This window comes from Priapulus caudatus, unplaced genomic scaffold (genome assembly GCF_000485595.1).
Source record: "Priapulus caudatus unplaced genomic scaffold, Priapulus_caudatus-5.0.1 Scaffold8, whole genome shotgun sequence".
NCBI classification, from domain to species: Eukaryota; Metazoa; Priapulida; class Priapulimorpha; order Priapulimorphida; family Priapulidae; genus Priapulus; species Priapulus caudatus.
This window is the reverse complement of record NW_014577069.1, coordinates 872,737-892,670: the sequence shown is the minus strand read 5'-3', so window position 1 is coordinate 892,670 and position 19,934 is coordinate 872,737. Positions and strand designations below refer to the sequence as shown.

General features: G+C 42.8%; 1 protein-coding gene across 1 annotated transcript in view; it reads left to right on the top strand.

The window, feature by feature from the left end:
* Positions 1-7,521, top strand: part of LOC106806230 — a 7,968-nt gene extending 447 nt beyond the window's left edge. The window contains exons 2-5 of the mRNA XM_014808102.1: positions 3,267-3,368; positions 4,688-5,006; positions 6,354-6,495; positions 7,456-7,521. Coding sequence (XP_014663588.1) covers positions 4,714-5,006; positions 6,354-6,495; positions 7,456-7,521 — 501 coding nt within the window. The 5' untranslated portion in view covers positions 3,267-3,368; positions 4,688-4,713. The remainder of the gene's footprint in view (positions 1-3,266; positions 3,369-4,687; positions 5,007-6,353; positions 6,496-7,455) is intronic.
* Positions 7,522-19,934: the final 12,413 nt, after the last annotated feature.

The following is a 19,934-nucleotide window of genomic DNA, read 5'->3' as shown; positions in this document are numbered from 1 at the left end:
TATATATATATATATATATGTATTCTGTCGGTCGCTCAATTCTCGTGGACACTTCGTAGTGCGCAGCGGCGGAGATAGTTGTTAGCGGCCGATTCCTGACGATTCCGATGGACGTTAGCTCTCACGTGTTTCGACATGTATCTCTCATCCGGCGCGTGACTGCTTGATACGACATACGCCTCCCAGGCTTACCCCACTCCACATTCGATACGCATACAGACGTATTTTATATCGATGCATTCAACAGCATGACGCCTCTCGTGTTATCAATTCTTCTAGTGACGTTGACATTCGGCTTGCAGGTATGCGTCACACAGTTGTCTCATTCGCGAGCGGGTGCCAATATACGAGCAAGCGAGCAAGCTAGCCTGCGGCGGCTAACGCGCCAATATAATACACGGAGCCGTTAATCTAGTAAACATCGCAGCCGTTAAAATGTCACCGGATTACAATTCGCGGTTGTTAATCTCGTAAACGCAGCAGCCGTTAAAATGTCAACGCAATGCAATTCGCCCGGCTTAATTAGCAGCTAAATTAATTACGATCGCCAGCGCCGCGATCTCTAATGTTAGCTGCCACCTCTGTAGTGGCGCGGTGGAGAGCGGACCCCTATATCTATGAATTGCAGTTTCATCGCGCCTTCTGTATACGCACACACACGCACGCAGACGCACGCACATACTCCGACATTTCAGCGTCCAGGAGAGAGCGAGCGCTCGCCGTCGTTCATGCTCGACAGACCCACCGTCGTTCGCGGAGACGGCGTGCGCCGACGCGGCCCGCAACGCGACGTTCGCGCCCGACGAACGCGATTGCGACGCGTACTACATCTGCGATAACGAGTGCCGCGGGAGATGCGGTGTCCGCGGGACTGTGTGGTCGCAGCAGGACGACCACGTCGGCTCGTGCGAGCACGCGACGATGTCGGATTAATGACCTTAGTAGATGTGCTGCACGTAGGCTGTGACGTGAATGTATAATCGCGTTACATCCACGCGAGAACGCATGCGGTTTAATACAATATTGACTGCCGGAGTGCGAACCCGCTGCTGCTCTATTGTCTGTGAATTCGCTCTACTTCAGCTTGCGTTTAATTTTCAGCACGTAATGAATTAAAGTTGCGCGTGACGGATTCGTAATATTTTTAAACATAATTAGTAGCTACACCTGCATGTTGTTAAAGATACGAGTTCGAGCTTATTTTAAGCTTCAGTGAAAACAAACACTGTAATTATATTAGTATTATAAGAACGTCGTCTGCTAATTTTTTTCACCACGCACTAATTTTAGCGCATACACCGAGTAATATCTACGCGGTGGCAGCAATTAAATGAATCATTAGTTTATTTGTAAAATACTAGTCAAAGAAGTGAAAAGTTCATTCATAATCGGGTTCTTAATTAAGACGCCAATGTAATTATAAATAGATACACAATGTTAGAACATGTTAGACAATGTCAGAACCACGTGGAAACGTTTGTTTCCACTGCAACTTAAAGCAGGTACAGAACAAAAGATAACAAACGCTTAGAACAGGCTAATTATTATATTTCATTATCTCAAAATTGCGCTTATACACTTTGATGGCCGCGAACGGTGTAAATATTACGTAACTATACTTCCGTATAACCATGGAGCAATTTACGCATCTAACCAGGAAATAACTTTGCTGTTTAGATGCATCTATAAGCGCAGCTTATTGTGTGATAATTGTCGCGTGCGACCTGGAATGTCAAACTACGAGAAAAGGACAAAGACCGTCTTCATTCGATAAATAGCATTGGTGATTGTCGGTGGCTGGCTGCTAACCCCCAGTCTGCCGTGCTTCGCACCACTAGATTTTAAACCACTGTACGCCTGCTGCTATATCGCAGTATACAGCCGAGCCGTATTTGGACTACTCATTACATACAGCAATGCAACCTGCGCTCTCCACAGTACACACTCTTCAGCACCCTGCTCCCTGCACAGCGTGGTGGGAGTGCGCGTATACAAAGACGTCCATATATAGGCATAATTACGCGGCCATGCTTGACAGCAAAGACGCTCAGTCACATACATAATGCAGAATCACTGAATCCATTGCCTTTAATTTTTAATGCAGTCTACGTAACGATAGATTCGACATGCATGCATTTGGCACTCCATTTGTTTTTATACTACATAATCATAAAGGAGTCAACGCGCCTTATGGATAAGTTATAAAGCACATCTTATCGAAAAGCAGTTGGGAATTCAAATGTAAATACAAGTACATTCTCATCTGTTCTCGATGTATATCTCTAAGAATGCAGTTTTCATCAATGCGTAGCCGATGGCATAACGCTTGTTCTAGGCTCCATGCATGCATCAATGGACCTTTATCTGTGCTCTCATAGATCAGAGAGCCGATATACTATGCAGGATCTAGTTTAAGAGCCCGCAATCATTTAATTACATCCGGCGAAAAGTGAACGAACCGAAAGTTGCTGTGGCAGAAAAAGAAGAAGAAGACGCTGCTGTCATTCGCGTGCAATTACGATCTCTTGACCGACTAACATAGACAACAACATCGGTTATTGCGCTATTACTCACACAGAAGACGTTTCGTTAAGACTCGCTTTCGGTTGCGACACAATAACGCTACGCACTAGTTTTTTTCTCTAATCCTAATCGCACCATGCACTTATACACCGAATCATACTCTAAAAACGTTATTATACTAATAAAATTGCGGGATAATTAGCTTCGGAGCTCTGCCGCGGGTTCGCGTTGGAATCAACCGCGCATAGCTCACTTTCATGCACTTTCGTCGTAGATAAGTGAAACAAGTCGACATACATTTGAATCAAGCGAGACCGCGCGTCGCCTCCACGCCACTCACAATGGCTGCGCTACTGGTCTGCTAGATACATTAATGTAACACAACAAGAGTGGGGAATGTACAAGAGTAATACAATGCACAAGAAGAAATACATTGCACAGTAGTACACAGAGTAACACAAGAATAATACAATGAACAAGAATAATGTTACAACCATAGAAATAATATACGTAGATATACGTGTCACTATATATTTCTATGGTTACAACCGAACATTACAACCCCACTCTTGTTGGGTTACATTATTGTATCTGCTGGTCAGCGCGCATGTACCCAAGCAGCCGCTAACGCCGCAACTATAACACTACACAATTCTAACACTAACACTATTCACACTACATTTCTGATACAAGAAGCTTTCGACGATGGACTAATGGCGACACTTTTGACGTTTCGTTTTCAGGGGATTGCGAGGTGAACTGCGGTGACGGAGAGTGCATTCCCTACTCGGCAATCTGTGACGGAGAGGCGCAGTGCGGCGACGCCGCCGACGAATACAACTGCGGTAATGCGTCACGGAACATTCGTTCTGAACAGTTGTTCTGAACATTCGCGGCGTTCGTACAGTCGTTTCTGTACATTCAACGCGTTCGTTCGGAACGTTCGTTCGGAACGTTCGTTCGGAACGTTCGTTCGGAACGTTCGCTGAGTTCGTTCTGAACATTCCTTTGGAACATTTGCAGCGTTCATTCTAAGCAATTGCTCGGAACATTCAGCGCGTTTGTTCTGAGCAATTGTTTGGAACATTTGCGGTGTTTATTCTAAGCAATTGCTCGGAACATTCATGGCATTCATTCTGAGCATTCCTTCGAAACATTAGCGGCATTTATTCTGAGCAACTGTTCGAAACATTCACCGTGTTCGTTCTGAAAATTCTTTTGGAACATTCGCTGATTGTTCTGAGCAATTTCTCGGAACGTTCAGCACGTTTGTTCTGAGCATGCTTTCGGAACATTTGCGGCGTTCATTCTGAGCAATTGTTCGGAACATTCGCCGCGTAAGTTCGATGTAAGGACCATATACTATATACCCTCATCTTTCGATATAGTATAAGCTACTATGTTGGGTTACTATAATATATCTATAGACACCTGCGTGTGCATCATTGTGATTGACGACGGAGCATCATACGCTAAACTGTAAATAAAGTGCGTGGGAAATCGCACGCAGTAATCACCTCTTAGCCATTACCCTCGCGATAATACAATATTCCCACGGGGTTAAATCTATAAATGAGATGGCGATGCAAATTCAATCTTCCTTACATTAAAATCATTATCGAATCATTTATCATTGTTATGAATGCTGAGGCATGCATGGCCGCCCCTGGGGTGAGTGACGGCTCGTGTTTCTCATGCTTGTTAGCGATGGTAATACATGGTAATGCGCGTTTAAACATCAGAATGATGATGTGATAAACACATCCGAGATTTTGTCGTGCCTGTGCGGATATAAAAAAAATACTGAGCTTAGCCATCTTGCCATCAGAAACGACATCGCTATTATTTTATGTGAAAAATCGTTAAAAAAAAGATATTATACACATAGAGTACCCAAAAGTACACATATAATATAGGCACATCGCTGATCGTGTGTTGTTAATCGGAAAGGTTACCATAGATCCTTTTTACGCGCGTTTGCATACGGAAGCAGTTCCAATCCATCAAAATACATTGTAAGGTTTGCAACGCGATTACCCTATACACGTATACACTAACAACATTATTTTTACAGAGAGCTATCGTTAAAATTATCACATCATTTTTAATTTTAATTTAATTTTGTTTTTATTTTACGTAAGCTTTCATGTTCCTGTTTGTATAGCGTCTACCTGCAACCAGAGCGTTTGCATGCCGCCCAACTGTCGCTGCACGGGTTTTGACATACCGGGCAACTTGCTCCGAGAGGAGATTCCACAGATGGTCACCATCACTTTCGAGTCTGCCGTTCGCACGATGGAATTTTTCCATCTGTATCGGCAAGTGTTTAAAAGGCTCACTAGAGGGCGCAGAAGAGAGGCGCGACGCAATCCAAACAGCTGTCCCGTCGTTGGCACATTCTTCGTGTCGCATCAGTTTACCGACTATGCGGTCGTGCAGAATCTTTACGCGGATGGCCACGAGATGGCAGCACTGTCGATAAGGTGAGAGTCTTTAGCGCTGCACGTTGATTGTGCGAGCGAGTGGGAAGCATTATGACCCGTTGAGACCGCTTCAGGTGTTGAACAACAGTAGAGGGCGTCCATAGGCGGCAGGCCTGAATAAGTATCAAACAGAAATTAATTACAAATACTCACACTGTTACTGCACTTACAAAACATACACTTTATTCATGTTAAATAACTACAGATTCATGCTCTATGCTCCGCTCGAAACTTTTGCCAGCTCTATGACGCGAATTTCTGCAAAGTTGTCTGAACACATTTCATACATAAAAATCACCAGCCGGTCGCTGCGGCTACGCCACCTGACGGAATGTCACGAGTACACAACAAGACCAATTTTACTTCTAATGCTTTCTAGACGTCCACGAGGCATCTAACTTGCGTGCATAATGCAAATTATTGCAATCTTGTGCCGAATTTCATCGAAAAAAAATGCCAAAAAAAGCATTTTCTAGAGACGAAATAGTGCAACGGTGAACAATTGCAGAAGCTTACTGTTGTACACCTCCTTCAAATCCGAACTTTTGCAAATAATGTAGATTCGGTGCGTTGGGTATCTGGAACGAGAGCGTCATATAATACGAGATTCTTTACTCGATGGTGTTTCCTACGTCATGATGCGTACCGATTTCAACGCGTACGCGTATGATAATTTTCCTTTGGGGCAAAACTCACTGATTTCCCTAGTAGTCCTCGGCGCTTTAATCTCTAGCACACTTGTAGCCTATTAGCGGGTTCGATCTTGTTATGTGCACGCGTCGTCACGCCGACTATACGCCAAAAAAAATCGATCAATATTTGCCTTCTTGATGTCATCTCGCACGGGCCGATGAGGGCTATAGAGGTGCGTTATCTGAATGAAACTCGTCACTGCACGTAAATGCAATATACACTTGACTTTCCGCCCGTCACGCCGAAGCACTCTCATCGTCCCACGCTCTGCATGCGTACAATTACCGCCTGCCCTGGCACTGCACCCCACTCAGCGCAGAGGCGTTAAGCGCACGCGCCCTCACTCACGACACTACTAGACAATACAAACGGACACAAACGGATCCTTTTTGCACTGACGCTCGACACGTGGACGGATGAATTGAGTAGACCTGTGGTTGATATCGGTATTCAGCGTTTCTGCGAGGTTATACTGCGCGTTACATATAGGGATAAATAAAGCAGCAGTGTCCACCTCTGCATAATATGCGACAATCGTGCCATGGTTATATTCGTCGCGTTGTCACGCCATATGTCCCCGCGCCATCACAATACATCAATCATCGGTATGTGCTTTATTTGGGCAGCGATCGACGTTTCTATCTGACATTTCAGCCACCGCTGGCCGACTACATTTTGGCAGACTGCTTCCGCGCAGCAATGGGCGCAGGAAATAGCCGACCAGCGACTGATATTTGAAGAACTCGGTAAAGTACCGAGCGATAAAATCGTTGGAATGCGGGCGCCATATCTGCAGGTGCGTGCACACAGTTGCGAAAAAGGTCGTCGTCGGCTGAAATAGCGTGACTTATAGTATGATGTATAGTTTCGGTCGTTACATATCGCAAACGAGCCTTTGCGGTAAACATTGGACAGCATGAAACATTCACGAAAGCACGCATGTGCGAACGAACGCACGCCCGCACGCACACACGCACGCACGCACGCAAGCACGCACGCATACAAGCACGCAATCTCGCACGCACGCAAGCACGCACGCACGCGAGCACGCACGTGCGAACGACGGACGCATGTACTCGCGTACGTTTACGTGCACGTGAATGCGAGTTTTATTGAACGTCGTGCGTTTTAGTGTCGCCTACTATGAGCAAACAACTGAAGGAAGAGAATTCTAACAGAACATAGAGCATAAAGAGCCAGTAACAGGCGATAAATAATGAAAACAATTAATGCTGCCGCTACACAGCAACGCTTGCATTCTACAATACACACGCGGTGTTGATGTATCCATAAATATGTGAATGGCAGTGTAGCTAACGTTGCCCAATCGCACGCCATTATTAAAATATATGATGCGTGCATCGCAACGAACATTATATTATTCATATATTCGTATTAACTATTCGCAACGCTATTATGGGCCTATTATGGGCCTATTATGGGCTTACAGTCATGCGGCATGAAACATTGCATTTCATGTTCGTTCTTGTAATCCTCGTAACAACTTGTCTACTGAGATTTTGATTAACTATACCCCATCGCCACACACGCACACACACACGCGCGCGCGCCACACACCACGACACACCACACATACACAACACAATACGCAAGCACGCACGCCACCACGCGCGCCACGCACGCACACACACACACACACATACTATTATATATATATATATAATATATATATATATAATCATCGTATCGTTTCATGTGCGCTGCACATTATGCGCGCACATATTTCTGTTACAAGGTAGGCAGGCGAGAGATCAGTTCTATATGCTTCCAGCAGCACGCTTCAAGTGGACAACAGCAATAGCAAACTCAGCTATCGATCCTCCTCTTTGCCCGCTTCACTCTCGCATACCAGGCGGAACATGCTGCGTCACGAGCCCTAGCCCTCCACGCAGCTACCGCGGAACTCTGGGAGATACGATGGCTGACTCATCGACAAACGTGCGAATTCTGCAACAACTGCTAAGACAGTTTGCGGCTTCCCGCCCTAACAGAAGCGAAGCCCGCTGCGCACCTCCTTGCGATACAACTTCGCGAAAGGCCACTATCTGACGATAAGCCACCCTTTCCGCTTACCTCGCGCGCACGATGACGTTCGAAGAGCCCCACTACCAACATCGAAGCATTAGAAGAATTCCTCCGACAGAACTCTTGCCTTTGCATGAAAGACGTCTTCTTCGTGAACTATCAGCCGGCGCGTGGAGCTGCGTTGAAGCACCGACGAAATTGGCCGACACTTCAGGGCTTCGCGCCGTGGCGGTGGCGACGCGGACGAGCCGTCGACGGCCCCGGAACAGATCAACAACGTGCCGTCTATTTAAACGTCACGCTGCCGCCCAACTTCGTTCGACCATCCCGGTGAACGTGTTCGTTATCGAACGTGCGCCGTCGTGTCGGCCCCTGTATCCTTTCGTTAGTGGAAAATCCCCCCAATGTGTAGACTACGACGTACTTCGCCACGCGCTGGCATTATGTAATGTGAGCTTTTTATCTGGCATAGTGCAAAAAAAGGTACGCTGCTTGTTCTGTTATACGCCCTGTGGTACCTCTGTATACTGTGCTGTTTACGATGCTATGCGAGCGTACTGCGAGCATGGAGTACGATTTGGGTTCGATGCGTCTTGTCAAAGATTAGACACGTTAGAGGTGACATCATCCTACATTAAACCAGTGTCAGTTATTTAAAATATATATATTAACTCCTGGTCGATTTTTCATTGTATTATATAACATGTTGAATGGCGCTTAACAATTATATATATATATATATATATATATATATATATATAGTTTTTACGTCATTGTTGAATTTCATATTGTCCTGGTTATTGTCATATTGTCAATTATAATTATTTGTGTAAATTATTGATGAAAAATTCTAGACATCTTCTTGATGATAACACTTAAAAGACAAGTGTACTGACTAGTTACGATAACCTCATAGTTTCCTGTCATCCTGTGTCTCGTAGGCCTACTCATTTTAAACGGACCGTCATCTAACACATACGTTTCACTTTATTTAATGTATCTTATATCAGGATCTCGATGTGATATAAGTCAGATAGCAAAATGTGTTCAACTCGCTCTTCTGTCAGGATGAAGTAAAGCCGCATATCACGTTTCTGTGTACATTTATCGGTGAAGTTTACGTTTAATATTATTACACAAATCTTCTACACCCACAAATTATGATGATGACATTGGGGGTTATAAGACCCAAACGTCGCATAAAAGAAAGATAAATAAAACATAGATCATTCTTTCCACGATAGGCATCCAGCACATTCCAGTCGCACTGATTTCTGCAGTTCTCTTTCGGATTCGTCGTCGTTTCACGTTCGGAAACATTTACGATGCGCGCAACAAACGACTAGAGTGCTCCCCGAGTAACTACCTACTAACCATTAAGACGAGTTAATCAACGGAAGGCATGCAAGAAACACTTCTTGAGAGAAAAAAACCGCCTCGTTTTACCTTAATGCCGTTTCGTGACGTTGGCGCTGACGATAACCATCGACAACAACGCGTAGGTGCGACCGTTCGACGTCATGTCAATCTAGCTTTAATTTCGCACGGCAATTAGAGATTCCGAACATTTCTAATCCTATTATATTCATTTGCCGCATCCACTCAGCACTCACGCGACGCCTCTTCCTTTCTCGCATGACATTTAGATGCCTGCGGTGGCTCGCATCCGTACGTGGCACATAAAGCATACGATGTAGACCGAGATCGGAATTATCCTTTGTTCTTTCACTGGCTATTCCCACGCCGCTTTGCGAATTTACAACGATGTCGTTATCTCGCAATAGTGCGTTGAGACGAGCGCTCATCATCGCACTCGCGAGGTTGTTCAATTCCAATCAACGCGCTCTTTGAAGAGTAATTAAAAATCTCGTACGATTTTCACATGACATGGACGTATGGAAATGAAAGCCGACTGAGCGTGTAGGAACACATGTAAATTATTGTTAAAGATATACAAAGAAGTAGAATGGCTGTCGTCATGTGGAACCGCGTGCAGGATTGTGTACCATTTAAGTCCAAGTAGCGAGCAGCATGCTACATACATGATTCTTCTCTCTCTAGGTTTTAAAAGTAAATCGTAAACGCTAATAACAATCAGCGGTTGTAAAATCTGCAATACCTGCGATTACGCTGTGGGCGATGAAAGCGTGTGTTGTTACCATTTAAATACCATGTAACATGTAACATGTAAACACAGGTGACAGGTCATTTGTGAAAAAAATGGAGTCAGATCCACGATCATGACCTGCGCTGCGTGTGTATACGCGTTAATATTACTTGAAAACAATGCCTAATATATCTGTGGTTGTGTGTGTGGGGGGGGGGTATACGTGCGACGTGCGTACATGCGTGCGTGCGTGAGTGCGTGCGCGCGTGGGCGCGTGTAGGCGCGTGTGTGCGGGAGTGCGTGCACTCGTGTAGCCGCGTGTGTGCTCGCCACAACAACCAAACAATTTTGCTGCTATAATTTCTAATGCTATTAGTATAAATTCACGACACTATGCTGTCTGGTAAGCAGTGAGGTTATAGCAACGACCTACGTTTTCGAACCGATTGAAGCTGTCGTTTACAACGGATAGTCAGCTTAAAGGTAGCCGTATGTCTTATTCCAAAGTTCATTTCCGCCGCTGCATTATTTAAGCAAAAAGTGCTCAGCATAAGGTAAAGCTAAGCGTTCAGCTTTTGAGCAAAAGTATTTTGACAGATATTTTGACATACTTGAAGAATATACATATATCTATGATATAATTAAGTGTGGCTGGGTTATTTTGAGGTTTAAACGCTCGTCATAAATCCTTTAAAGTTCAACGACTAACATTTTTTGCACAAATCACTACCTACATGTTCCAGAGCTATCTACCATACGAAGGGTCTAATTGTTCTCAACTAAATATTTATACGGTGCCATCGGCGTCTTTTTATGTTATCGTAAAATGTTTAGATAGGCGCCGTATCTCTCCGATTATGGTTCACTGGATCACATGTTGCACACAAATCACTAACCACATGTTCCCCGAGCAATCATCCATAAGAAGGTTGTAATCGCTCATATGTCTCCGTGCAAGGTTCAAACCGTATCGCTTTACAGCGGCGGATGAAGAGAGAAAGGATGCTCCGGGGAGTTGTCTGTGTGACTGCCTGCCCGATTTCAGCAAATCATTCTTTTAGTCGAAACAATTGTACTTCAAAACAGAAAGCATATAGTGAAACATCTCTCTTTCTTTCTATTTCTCTCGCTCCCTCTTTCTCTTTGAATCTGTTAATTTTTGCATCTGAATACTGATAGCTTTATTCGTATACAAAGGATATTATGCGGAATCACGTTGACAATCGATATATATAGGCAGTTCATACGTAGCCATCAACCAAACGATTACGATTGAAATCTCATTTTAAAGGTCAGTCGCAGTTAAAGGTCAGTTAATAATGTGCAGTCGCGTGTCCAGTCGCGTGTCCTACGCTAGGAACGTTAGCCTTTTCCGATAATTATATACTGGCTAACCTGTGTTATCGTAAAATCGTGCATTGTCTGCCAGATGCCTGTTTTCTTTAGGGTTCTCGTAGAGACCCTAGTCCCTCCACTGTTATGGACCGATTACGTATATGAGCAATAATTTCCTCGTAGACGCGAATATTCTTCGTTAATGGTTTTTACGTGACGCTACACAGCCGAATCGCGTTCGGTTGATTACCTTGGGGGATACTACAACGAAAGTTACATTGAATAGAGGTATCGCAAAAATATTAGCCAATTTCGCGTTCCGAAAATAGCGTCGCATGGGGACCTTTTGGCTAGCAAACATAATGCTCACGTACGGTCATAAGTGCATGTATAGGTTTCACAGTATACCTGCTTCGCAGCGTTTGAGATTTGTACACATACCGTATATGCACATCGCATCCGAAAATTGTGGATGCAGTATCCACTATAAGCGTAATAAAATCGCGAAAGTATAGGAAAGGCGGTGTTCTTCACAGGAAGCATCTGGCTGCCCATGTCACTAGAGCGTGCCGGACGCCTGTTTAGCATAGAAACGTTTTGTCATTAGCAGTAAAAAGCTATGAACTGGCTACGAAATGAGGTCACCGAGCATGCGCTGTCGCAGCTGTGCGAAAACGGTCTATTGCGCATGCATAGACACATGTGCGTTGTTCAGTGCTTTTCTTATATGATGCCGATTTTCCGGTATATCAGTGAAATGCGATCAGTAAACTAATCAATGTGAACGGTGACCGACACTGAATCAATTCTTAAAGATGTTGTCTTTGAATTTATGGAGACGAGATGATATCGCAGAGATCCTTATCAATACTGTCCATTTCCAAAACAAATTGCTATTCTGATCAGATATATACTATCAGAACGTTTCACATCTTTCAAAGCTGCTGTGTCAAACAAGTACGCCGGTCGTGCAGCCCACGATCACAGCAAAATATTTGATTGCCGTGCTCGAGGGCAGGTTTTTATAGTAAAGGTTAAGCTTTTATGTTAAAGGTTCGGTCGATATTTATTGCAGACTTGAAGATAGCAAGATCGGTTCTGCACCACCGTCTGTCGTAAAATGCCATCTTATTATTGCGTGTCCCTACTGAAATTACATTTCTAAGCGTATTTTATTCATAGGATAACATTGTAACTAATTTATGAGATCGCTTTACTTCTAAAATGGAATTCAATGACAATATAAGCACTACACTTTCAATTCCGGCGTATAGTTGGTTAAATATAGAACTACATAATTATATCATCGCTTCAGACAGATTTCGCCACAGTAATAATTCAAATGCGACTTACCGTCATTTTCCGTTGCAGGATAATTGCCTCAGTTAGAGTACAAAATGCGGTGTAGCACAGAAAAATTTGGCAACCATAGGATTCAGAGATAAACATCAAACGTTAGCTAATCCCTTCGGTGTAGGTTGTTAACAAGATTTTATAAAGTTCGCTTATCAGTTTCATACTTAAAAATAATTTCTGACGAAAACAATTTAAAAAAACTGGCCGACGGTTTACTCTCTTGTCCTGTTGTTATATAACAGTTATATATCATTGCCAGGCATTTTCCGTTCATTATATTGGGTAAGCAACGATAATATCTATTGCCTATTAGATAGGATATTTCCCGATACACTTAATTACTGTTCTAAACAAACGAACGAACGAACAAACGAACGAACAAACAAACAAACGAGTGAGTGAATAAATAAAAGGTTGAGTGAGTAAACGAATTATTGATTGGGCAAGTAAATGAATGAATGAATGAATGAATAAGTGAATAAATGAGCGAATAATTGAATTGCATAAACGAACAAAAGGTATGAATGATTGAATTAACGAACGGCGGACGGTCGGAATTGAGGACCAACGTCGTGCTTATTCTCTTGTTCTGCTTACTTAATACTTAATACTTAATACTTAATACAACCATTTTGCTAAATACAACTGACGGCCAAGCACAATCCAGGGTCACGCTTTCTTTAGACAACAGTGTTGCGCAAATTTCCAACGATAAAATTGCGAATTGCATGCGACACGAATGACAGCGGATCTACATGATGTACGACGAATTAATGAACGTATTATACAGATTCTGCACTATACACTAATCGTATTTCTGCGATGGCATTGCAGATACGCAATCTGTCGTGTTAGCAACGGCGACATTATAGAAACGAATAAATATGTACGATCTTTCTTTCGGGACAGTAACAAAGGAAGACCAAGACACAAAACAGTGCGTATAGATTTTACGTTTACTCCTCTACACTTAAGCGTAAACAAAACACTGTATGTTAATTGCATATGGTAAAACCCAACTAATCTGGTATGGCAAATGACATTGCAATTATGTATAAGTAATCTTTTTCGATTCCTTCGATCAACTCCAAAACAGAAAATTGGCGAAAACAAACCATTCATCACGATATGTGAAGTTAGATCTTTCGACGGTCCCAAACTAGAAACAAGGACACGGGGCTAGATATGCTTTAGCTCATAGCTAAATTTGATTCCAAATATTGCAGCAAATTCAACACGAGAAGCGTTTCCCGCCTTTTTAAACTGACATTTACAACGTAGAATTATTTTTCGCACGCCACACTCAGGTTGCTGCGCGTGGTAAAGAGTTATAGTTGTAAATAAATATAGGCCATTTTGCGACCGGTCATCGTATATAAACCAAGCGTTTCCTACGTTTCAACAGTTCACATTCGCGTATAGACATTCAAAGTCTCTAGTTGCTTAAAACCAGTAGTGAAATTATACAGCGTATACTTACTGCCATAGCAATCTTGCTTATATTATTAAACTATGTTTTTTTGCTATGATAACGCCCAGACATAACGACAAACATCACCGTATAACGTAATATTGATCAAACAACGGCCATGATTCTCGGTTGTAAAAGCAATATGCGAGACGATATTTACTTGCGACGCCGACGGCGACCGGCCATGTTTCATTTCGTGTTCACTGGGCTAACAAAATCTTTACATTTTTTACATCACTGCGGCGGATTATAACGTCCGCTTTATAATTGTCCGTTATATTGGTAAATAATAATTGTTCCTTTTTCATTTCCGAAAAGACATGCATGCGACGACATGGCGAGGTTAGCCGCACCTATTGTTATTAGCGATGGCGGTTCAGTTTAGAACATGACTATATCCTGTTTCATGCTTCATGTTTTATAATAATTATATCATGTTTATATTCGGGTCATGCGAAGGATTTCCAGGAAGCTGACGGAGCTGAAAAGGAGGTGGTAAAATCTTTATTGTAGCGAGCGAAAAGCTATACGATATATAGGAAATTGCAATTTTAAGCAAATGCATGTAAAATTTAATCTGAAAATCAAAAAGAGAGCACGCAAAGCGCATTAAAATAGATAAAACACTAAAAACGACTTAATAAGATTATCATGCAAATTCCCAGTGATTTGAAAGTTCATGTGAATATGAAGTTAAACAAAAAAATCAAAAACTGTTAATATCGTCGTACATTGTGTTTCTCCATTACTCCCGAAAGATAGTTGTCAAAATCGCTGCAGATGTTTTTGATATTGTGATTATCACAATTATCGTAAGTGTAGGAAGGTCATGTCCGAAGAACGTTGTTGCTTTAATGCGTCATGTTTATTCATGTCAGGGCCTTTAATTTATCGTCATACTAACTACACTGCTATTATATTGCTACACTGCTATATTGCTATATTGCTATATTGCTATATTGCTACACTGCTATTATATTATACTGTTAGTTATGAACACACTCGGTACGATTAAATTATAATCAATTATAATCAGTACATGCATGAAAATGTGCTTAATCGCATAACTGTTGACACGTACGTGTAGTTAGTTATACAGTCGAGTCATGCTATTCAGCGACGAATAAGCATTAGCGTATGCATTTGTTAGGGAATCTTTTCAAGGCCGGATTTTGAGTTCCCTCGTTTGAGGTTTCGTTTCAGATAGCCACACGAAAATGTCTAGAATCTTTCGAATGTAAACAATCTAATATAACTTACCGTGCTTCAAAGGATTCCCATATTACCGCATAATAGAAATATATATTGACATTTGCATCGCGAAAACTTCCTCATGTCATTTCCTTCAACATGCGCATAGTTACAAGACGCTGACAACTAATATTACGTTGCGTATGTGCATACAAGCAAGCTGACTAGTTTGAAATCGCATGTTACCGTAGATCATCCAAATCAACATTGTTTATTTTCAAGAATAATCTTGATGTGATGATGTGAAAACATCCCTAAACGTAAATCCGTTCTATGTAACGTAAAGACATAAGCTAGTGCAGCTTAAGAAATCACTAGATATTTTTCCCGTACATCCCGTATGCGTGGCAGATATAGCAACCAGCCTTACCAGTAATGTAATGTAGTGTCTGGCAGTAAAGTCTGTCTTTTCATATTGATTTCATTACTGCAGTAATATGATCTAAGCTATATTAAATAAGCAGAACCCAAAAATGCGATGATTACATAATAATCACCAACGCAATAAATTTGGTATTCTTTGGCAGCATAAACGCTGCAGTTAAATGTCTAGCAACCATGCAGTGTTAATCAAAATTCTATTCAAATATACACCTGCTGTTTGTGAAGGTTGCCTACATGTGCACCGTATCTGTTCTTGTATTGTATTGTATTGTATTGTATTGTATTGTATTGTATTGTATTGTATTGTATTGTATTGTATTGCATTGTATTGTATGGTATTGTATTGTATTGTATTGTATTGCATTGCATTGCATTGTATTGCTACAATACAATACAATACAATACAATACAATACAATACAATACAATACAATACAATACAATACAATACAATACAATACAATACAATACAATACAATACAATACAAAGGTAAAAGTCAACATAATAAGGTTTACATAAGCCTCACGCCCACCCACGCGTATTTATAACAAATCGTGCACACTACGCCATATTTGCATTAAAATTGTAAATCGTTGTTACTCGTGATTCTACAAATGCCAAAAGAAGAATGGAACAGTGAAACAACTGCAAACAGGTGAAAACTATGGCGGGGGAAGGGAAAAAGCAACTGCGAGCAGAGACGCATATGACGGCGGGGGAGGGGATAGCAATACCGTCACTCCGCGCGGCAGCAGCAGCAGCAGCAGCAGCAGCTCCATTCAGGTTTCGATGAGCGTGATGAGTATGCAACAGAAGTCATGGTCCCCGAGGCCACGCACGTGATGGACGATGCTTGCGTTGTCTCCTCACTCGTCGCTGTTGGTAAATAACAAGCTAGAAGCTGCCGTCTGTGTCTGTACATACAATACAATACAATACAATACAATACAATACAATACAATACAATACAATACAATACAAGCGCGCACGTACCAGAGACAGACACGCACGTACGTGCGGACAAGCACTACATACGCTGCGTAGTTCCGCAGAGAGAGAGCGAGAGAGGTTGCATCGACAGCATCGTGCTTCTCTGTGACGTTCGCATCATAGTCTCGCAGCCGATCACGTGCGCGACGTCAGACGAAGCCTCGTATATCAGCTACGGAGCTCGCATGCGGTCACGTGGCTTCACGCAGCGCTGGCGCTGTACTCGGCGCATGCGCTATATAATGACCGAGCAGAGTAGAGTCAGAGCATGTAATAGTAGAGTAGAGTCGAGAAAAAGAGTCGAGCAGAGTAAAGTCATATAATTATATACGTATATACGTGTGTGATATACGTGCTCTGGTCGAGTGTGCGGTTGTGACCGGGAGGGGGCGCTCGCATAGCGCTTGCGCAACGTTCCTTGCGCATGTTTGCCTACTCGGCCAAAAATAACGTGTATGCTTACAAAGGCCAGCGTAAATACAGAGCGGAACCGTAGCATATCGAGATCGCATTATTTGTTTACTTCTCATTTTATTGTAATCAATGAGTCATCAGTTTTGTTGTAATCACGTGTGTAAATCTTCTAATCAACTATCTGCTTCTATCGTACTGATTTGGCAAACTCCGACTCACCTAATTGTAAACCTGATACATAGATGCAATTAGATTTAATCCGACACTGACTCATATTGTTGTTGGCCAGAGTAGCTAACGCATCCACTGGTTATACCCAGGTATGCCTCGTGCTTGCATAATACGTCACATGCTTACATAATTACTCATAACCTAATTTTAAACCTGATACATAGATGCACTCAAGAGCTAATAATACCTAGCTATAATACCTAGGTATGATTAACTCTTGACGCAATTAGATTTTCACCCGACACTGACTCAGCCCAACAGATTGTTGCTGGCCAGAGTACATAGCTAACGTAACCAGATGTAACTTCAGGTACGGTTCGTGTTTACAGAACAAGTTAATCTAATCCCTCCTGCTGCGGCTGATGCTCATGCCCATGCCGACCGAATTCGTTAACCGGACACCGACTAAGATTACGCTGATATTGACTAAGATGCAAGAGAACGTACGTAACCAGGGGTAACCACACGTGCGGCTCCTCCCCGCACTCAAAAACGCAGGTATGGTTCAATCGAATGGTCACGAATGCACACTATCGATTACGAATAATTGCTGGGCAGGACAACACGACACAGGAAATATACTGCAGGTGTGTTTCGCCTCCACCGATTCGCACCTGTCCGCTAGTGGAGATTATGCTGTCAATGGGGACATCGCTGTTGTGCAATCATCGGCTCACGTGACTGTACGTCGGCGACGGAAATGCACTGATATGTAATCGTAATGGTGACAGATGAAGGCAGCCGGACACGAGCCGCGGCTTATATTGCTAATCTCTGACAGGTAACGCGAGCGATCAAGGCTCTCACCTTACACGCGCGCAATAGCCTTTTCATGCTATCTTCATATATCGCTGTGTGGGTGAGTGCGTGGGGGTGAGTGCGTTTGCTGGATGAGTAGATGGGTGAATTAATGCAAGGATGAATTAATTAACGAATGATTTTAATTATTTAATTAATTAATTAGCTGGTTAATTACATGAAGTGTCGTTACAACGATATATTATGCTATTAATCTCCGGCTTATCCGAACGCTCACCTGACACTCAGATGGGTCCGACTTCTCCTCCGACTCCGCCACACGAAGGCTTTCTTCCTCGGGCGCGATCGTGCGGTCATCCAGACGTATGGACTCGGTGTCTGGTAGCGTGCCCATGTTAGCCCGCGGGAACCGTCACCGACGCCTCATCACGGCTGTCTCGTCGATCACACATTTCTCGGTCATCGCATGTCCTCGAGATGGCTGCGGCTACCGCATGCGGTTGAAGCACTCGCTGCCACGCACACACACACACACGCACGCACGCACACACACGCACGCACGCACGCACACACACACACACACACGCACGCACGCACGCACACACACACACGCACGCACGCACGCACGCACACACACACACACGCAGAGAGAGAGAGGCACGCACGCGCGAAGAGAGAAACACGCACGCACGGACAGAAACACGCACTCACAGAGTCACGTACGCGCACAGAGAAACACGCACGCACGCACAGAGACACCGCTCGACGGCAAGATTTAAAACCGAACCCTGCTACAGAGATCTCGCTGAGCCTCATTACTAAGCGTAAAGCAGATTAAAGCTATATCTTATATACTATTAATTAAAATTAAAATAATTGAAATTTTTTTTTTTAATTATAAGATTAAGGATTATAGACAACGTTTTTAATTCATGATGTGCCAACGAAGCTAAATAGGAAACGTCCTTGGCCAGACGTAAGACTGAGGGTAACTGTAAGTTAACTGTTAGTAACTGTAAGTTAACTGTTAGTTGGTAACTGTTAGCTTATAATAATTATATTATCTTAGCTGTATTTTCGTTAGGACCTGTGGCTGCTCAACGTACCCGCACGTGTGAATCATTGTTAATCCGATTAGTTTGTTATGGTACGAACAAAGCTAACGCGGCTATATAACGGCATATGGGTTAATGCGATTTGTTAAAGTCACCCAAGCATACAAACGCCAACCTGCTAGTAGTTAACATAATCTTAGGTACGCCTCAAGCTTACGTAGGCCTAGTTAATTTCTAATTATTAGTTAATTATTTTTTAATTACTTAGTCCCGGTTAAGGTTGATGCTGGCCTAATTAGTTAAACGAAACCACTGACTACCTCCAGGTATGGCACATGCTTACTTAATTTGTTATAATTTAATTTTAAACTTGATACAGAGATGCAATTAGATTTAATCCGACACTGACTCATATTGTTGTTGGCCAGAGTAGCTGACGCAACCATTGGCTATACCCATGCAGAGGTACATCTCATGCTTGCATTATTACTCATTACCTAATTTTAAACCTGATACATAGATGCAATTAGATTTAATCCGACACTGACTCATATTGTTGTTGGCCAGAGTAGCTGACGCAACCACTGGTTTTACCCAGGTACGTCTCATGCTTACATAATTACTCATCAATTTTACGGCCGCTTCATCACAACGTCGGCTGAATGACAAGCAGCTCTGGCGACGCAGCTCTGGCGACGGCGCGCGTGGTTTGTCGCGAGCAACCGCTCATCGATTTACGTGTTATATAAGAACGTCGCTTGCTAATATAAGCACATGACTGCAGCGACGCCTGCAAGTGTTAACATAAAATTATACGTCTATATATATATATATAT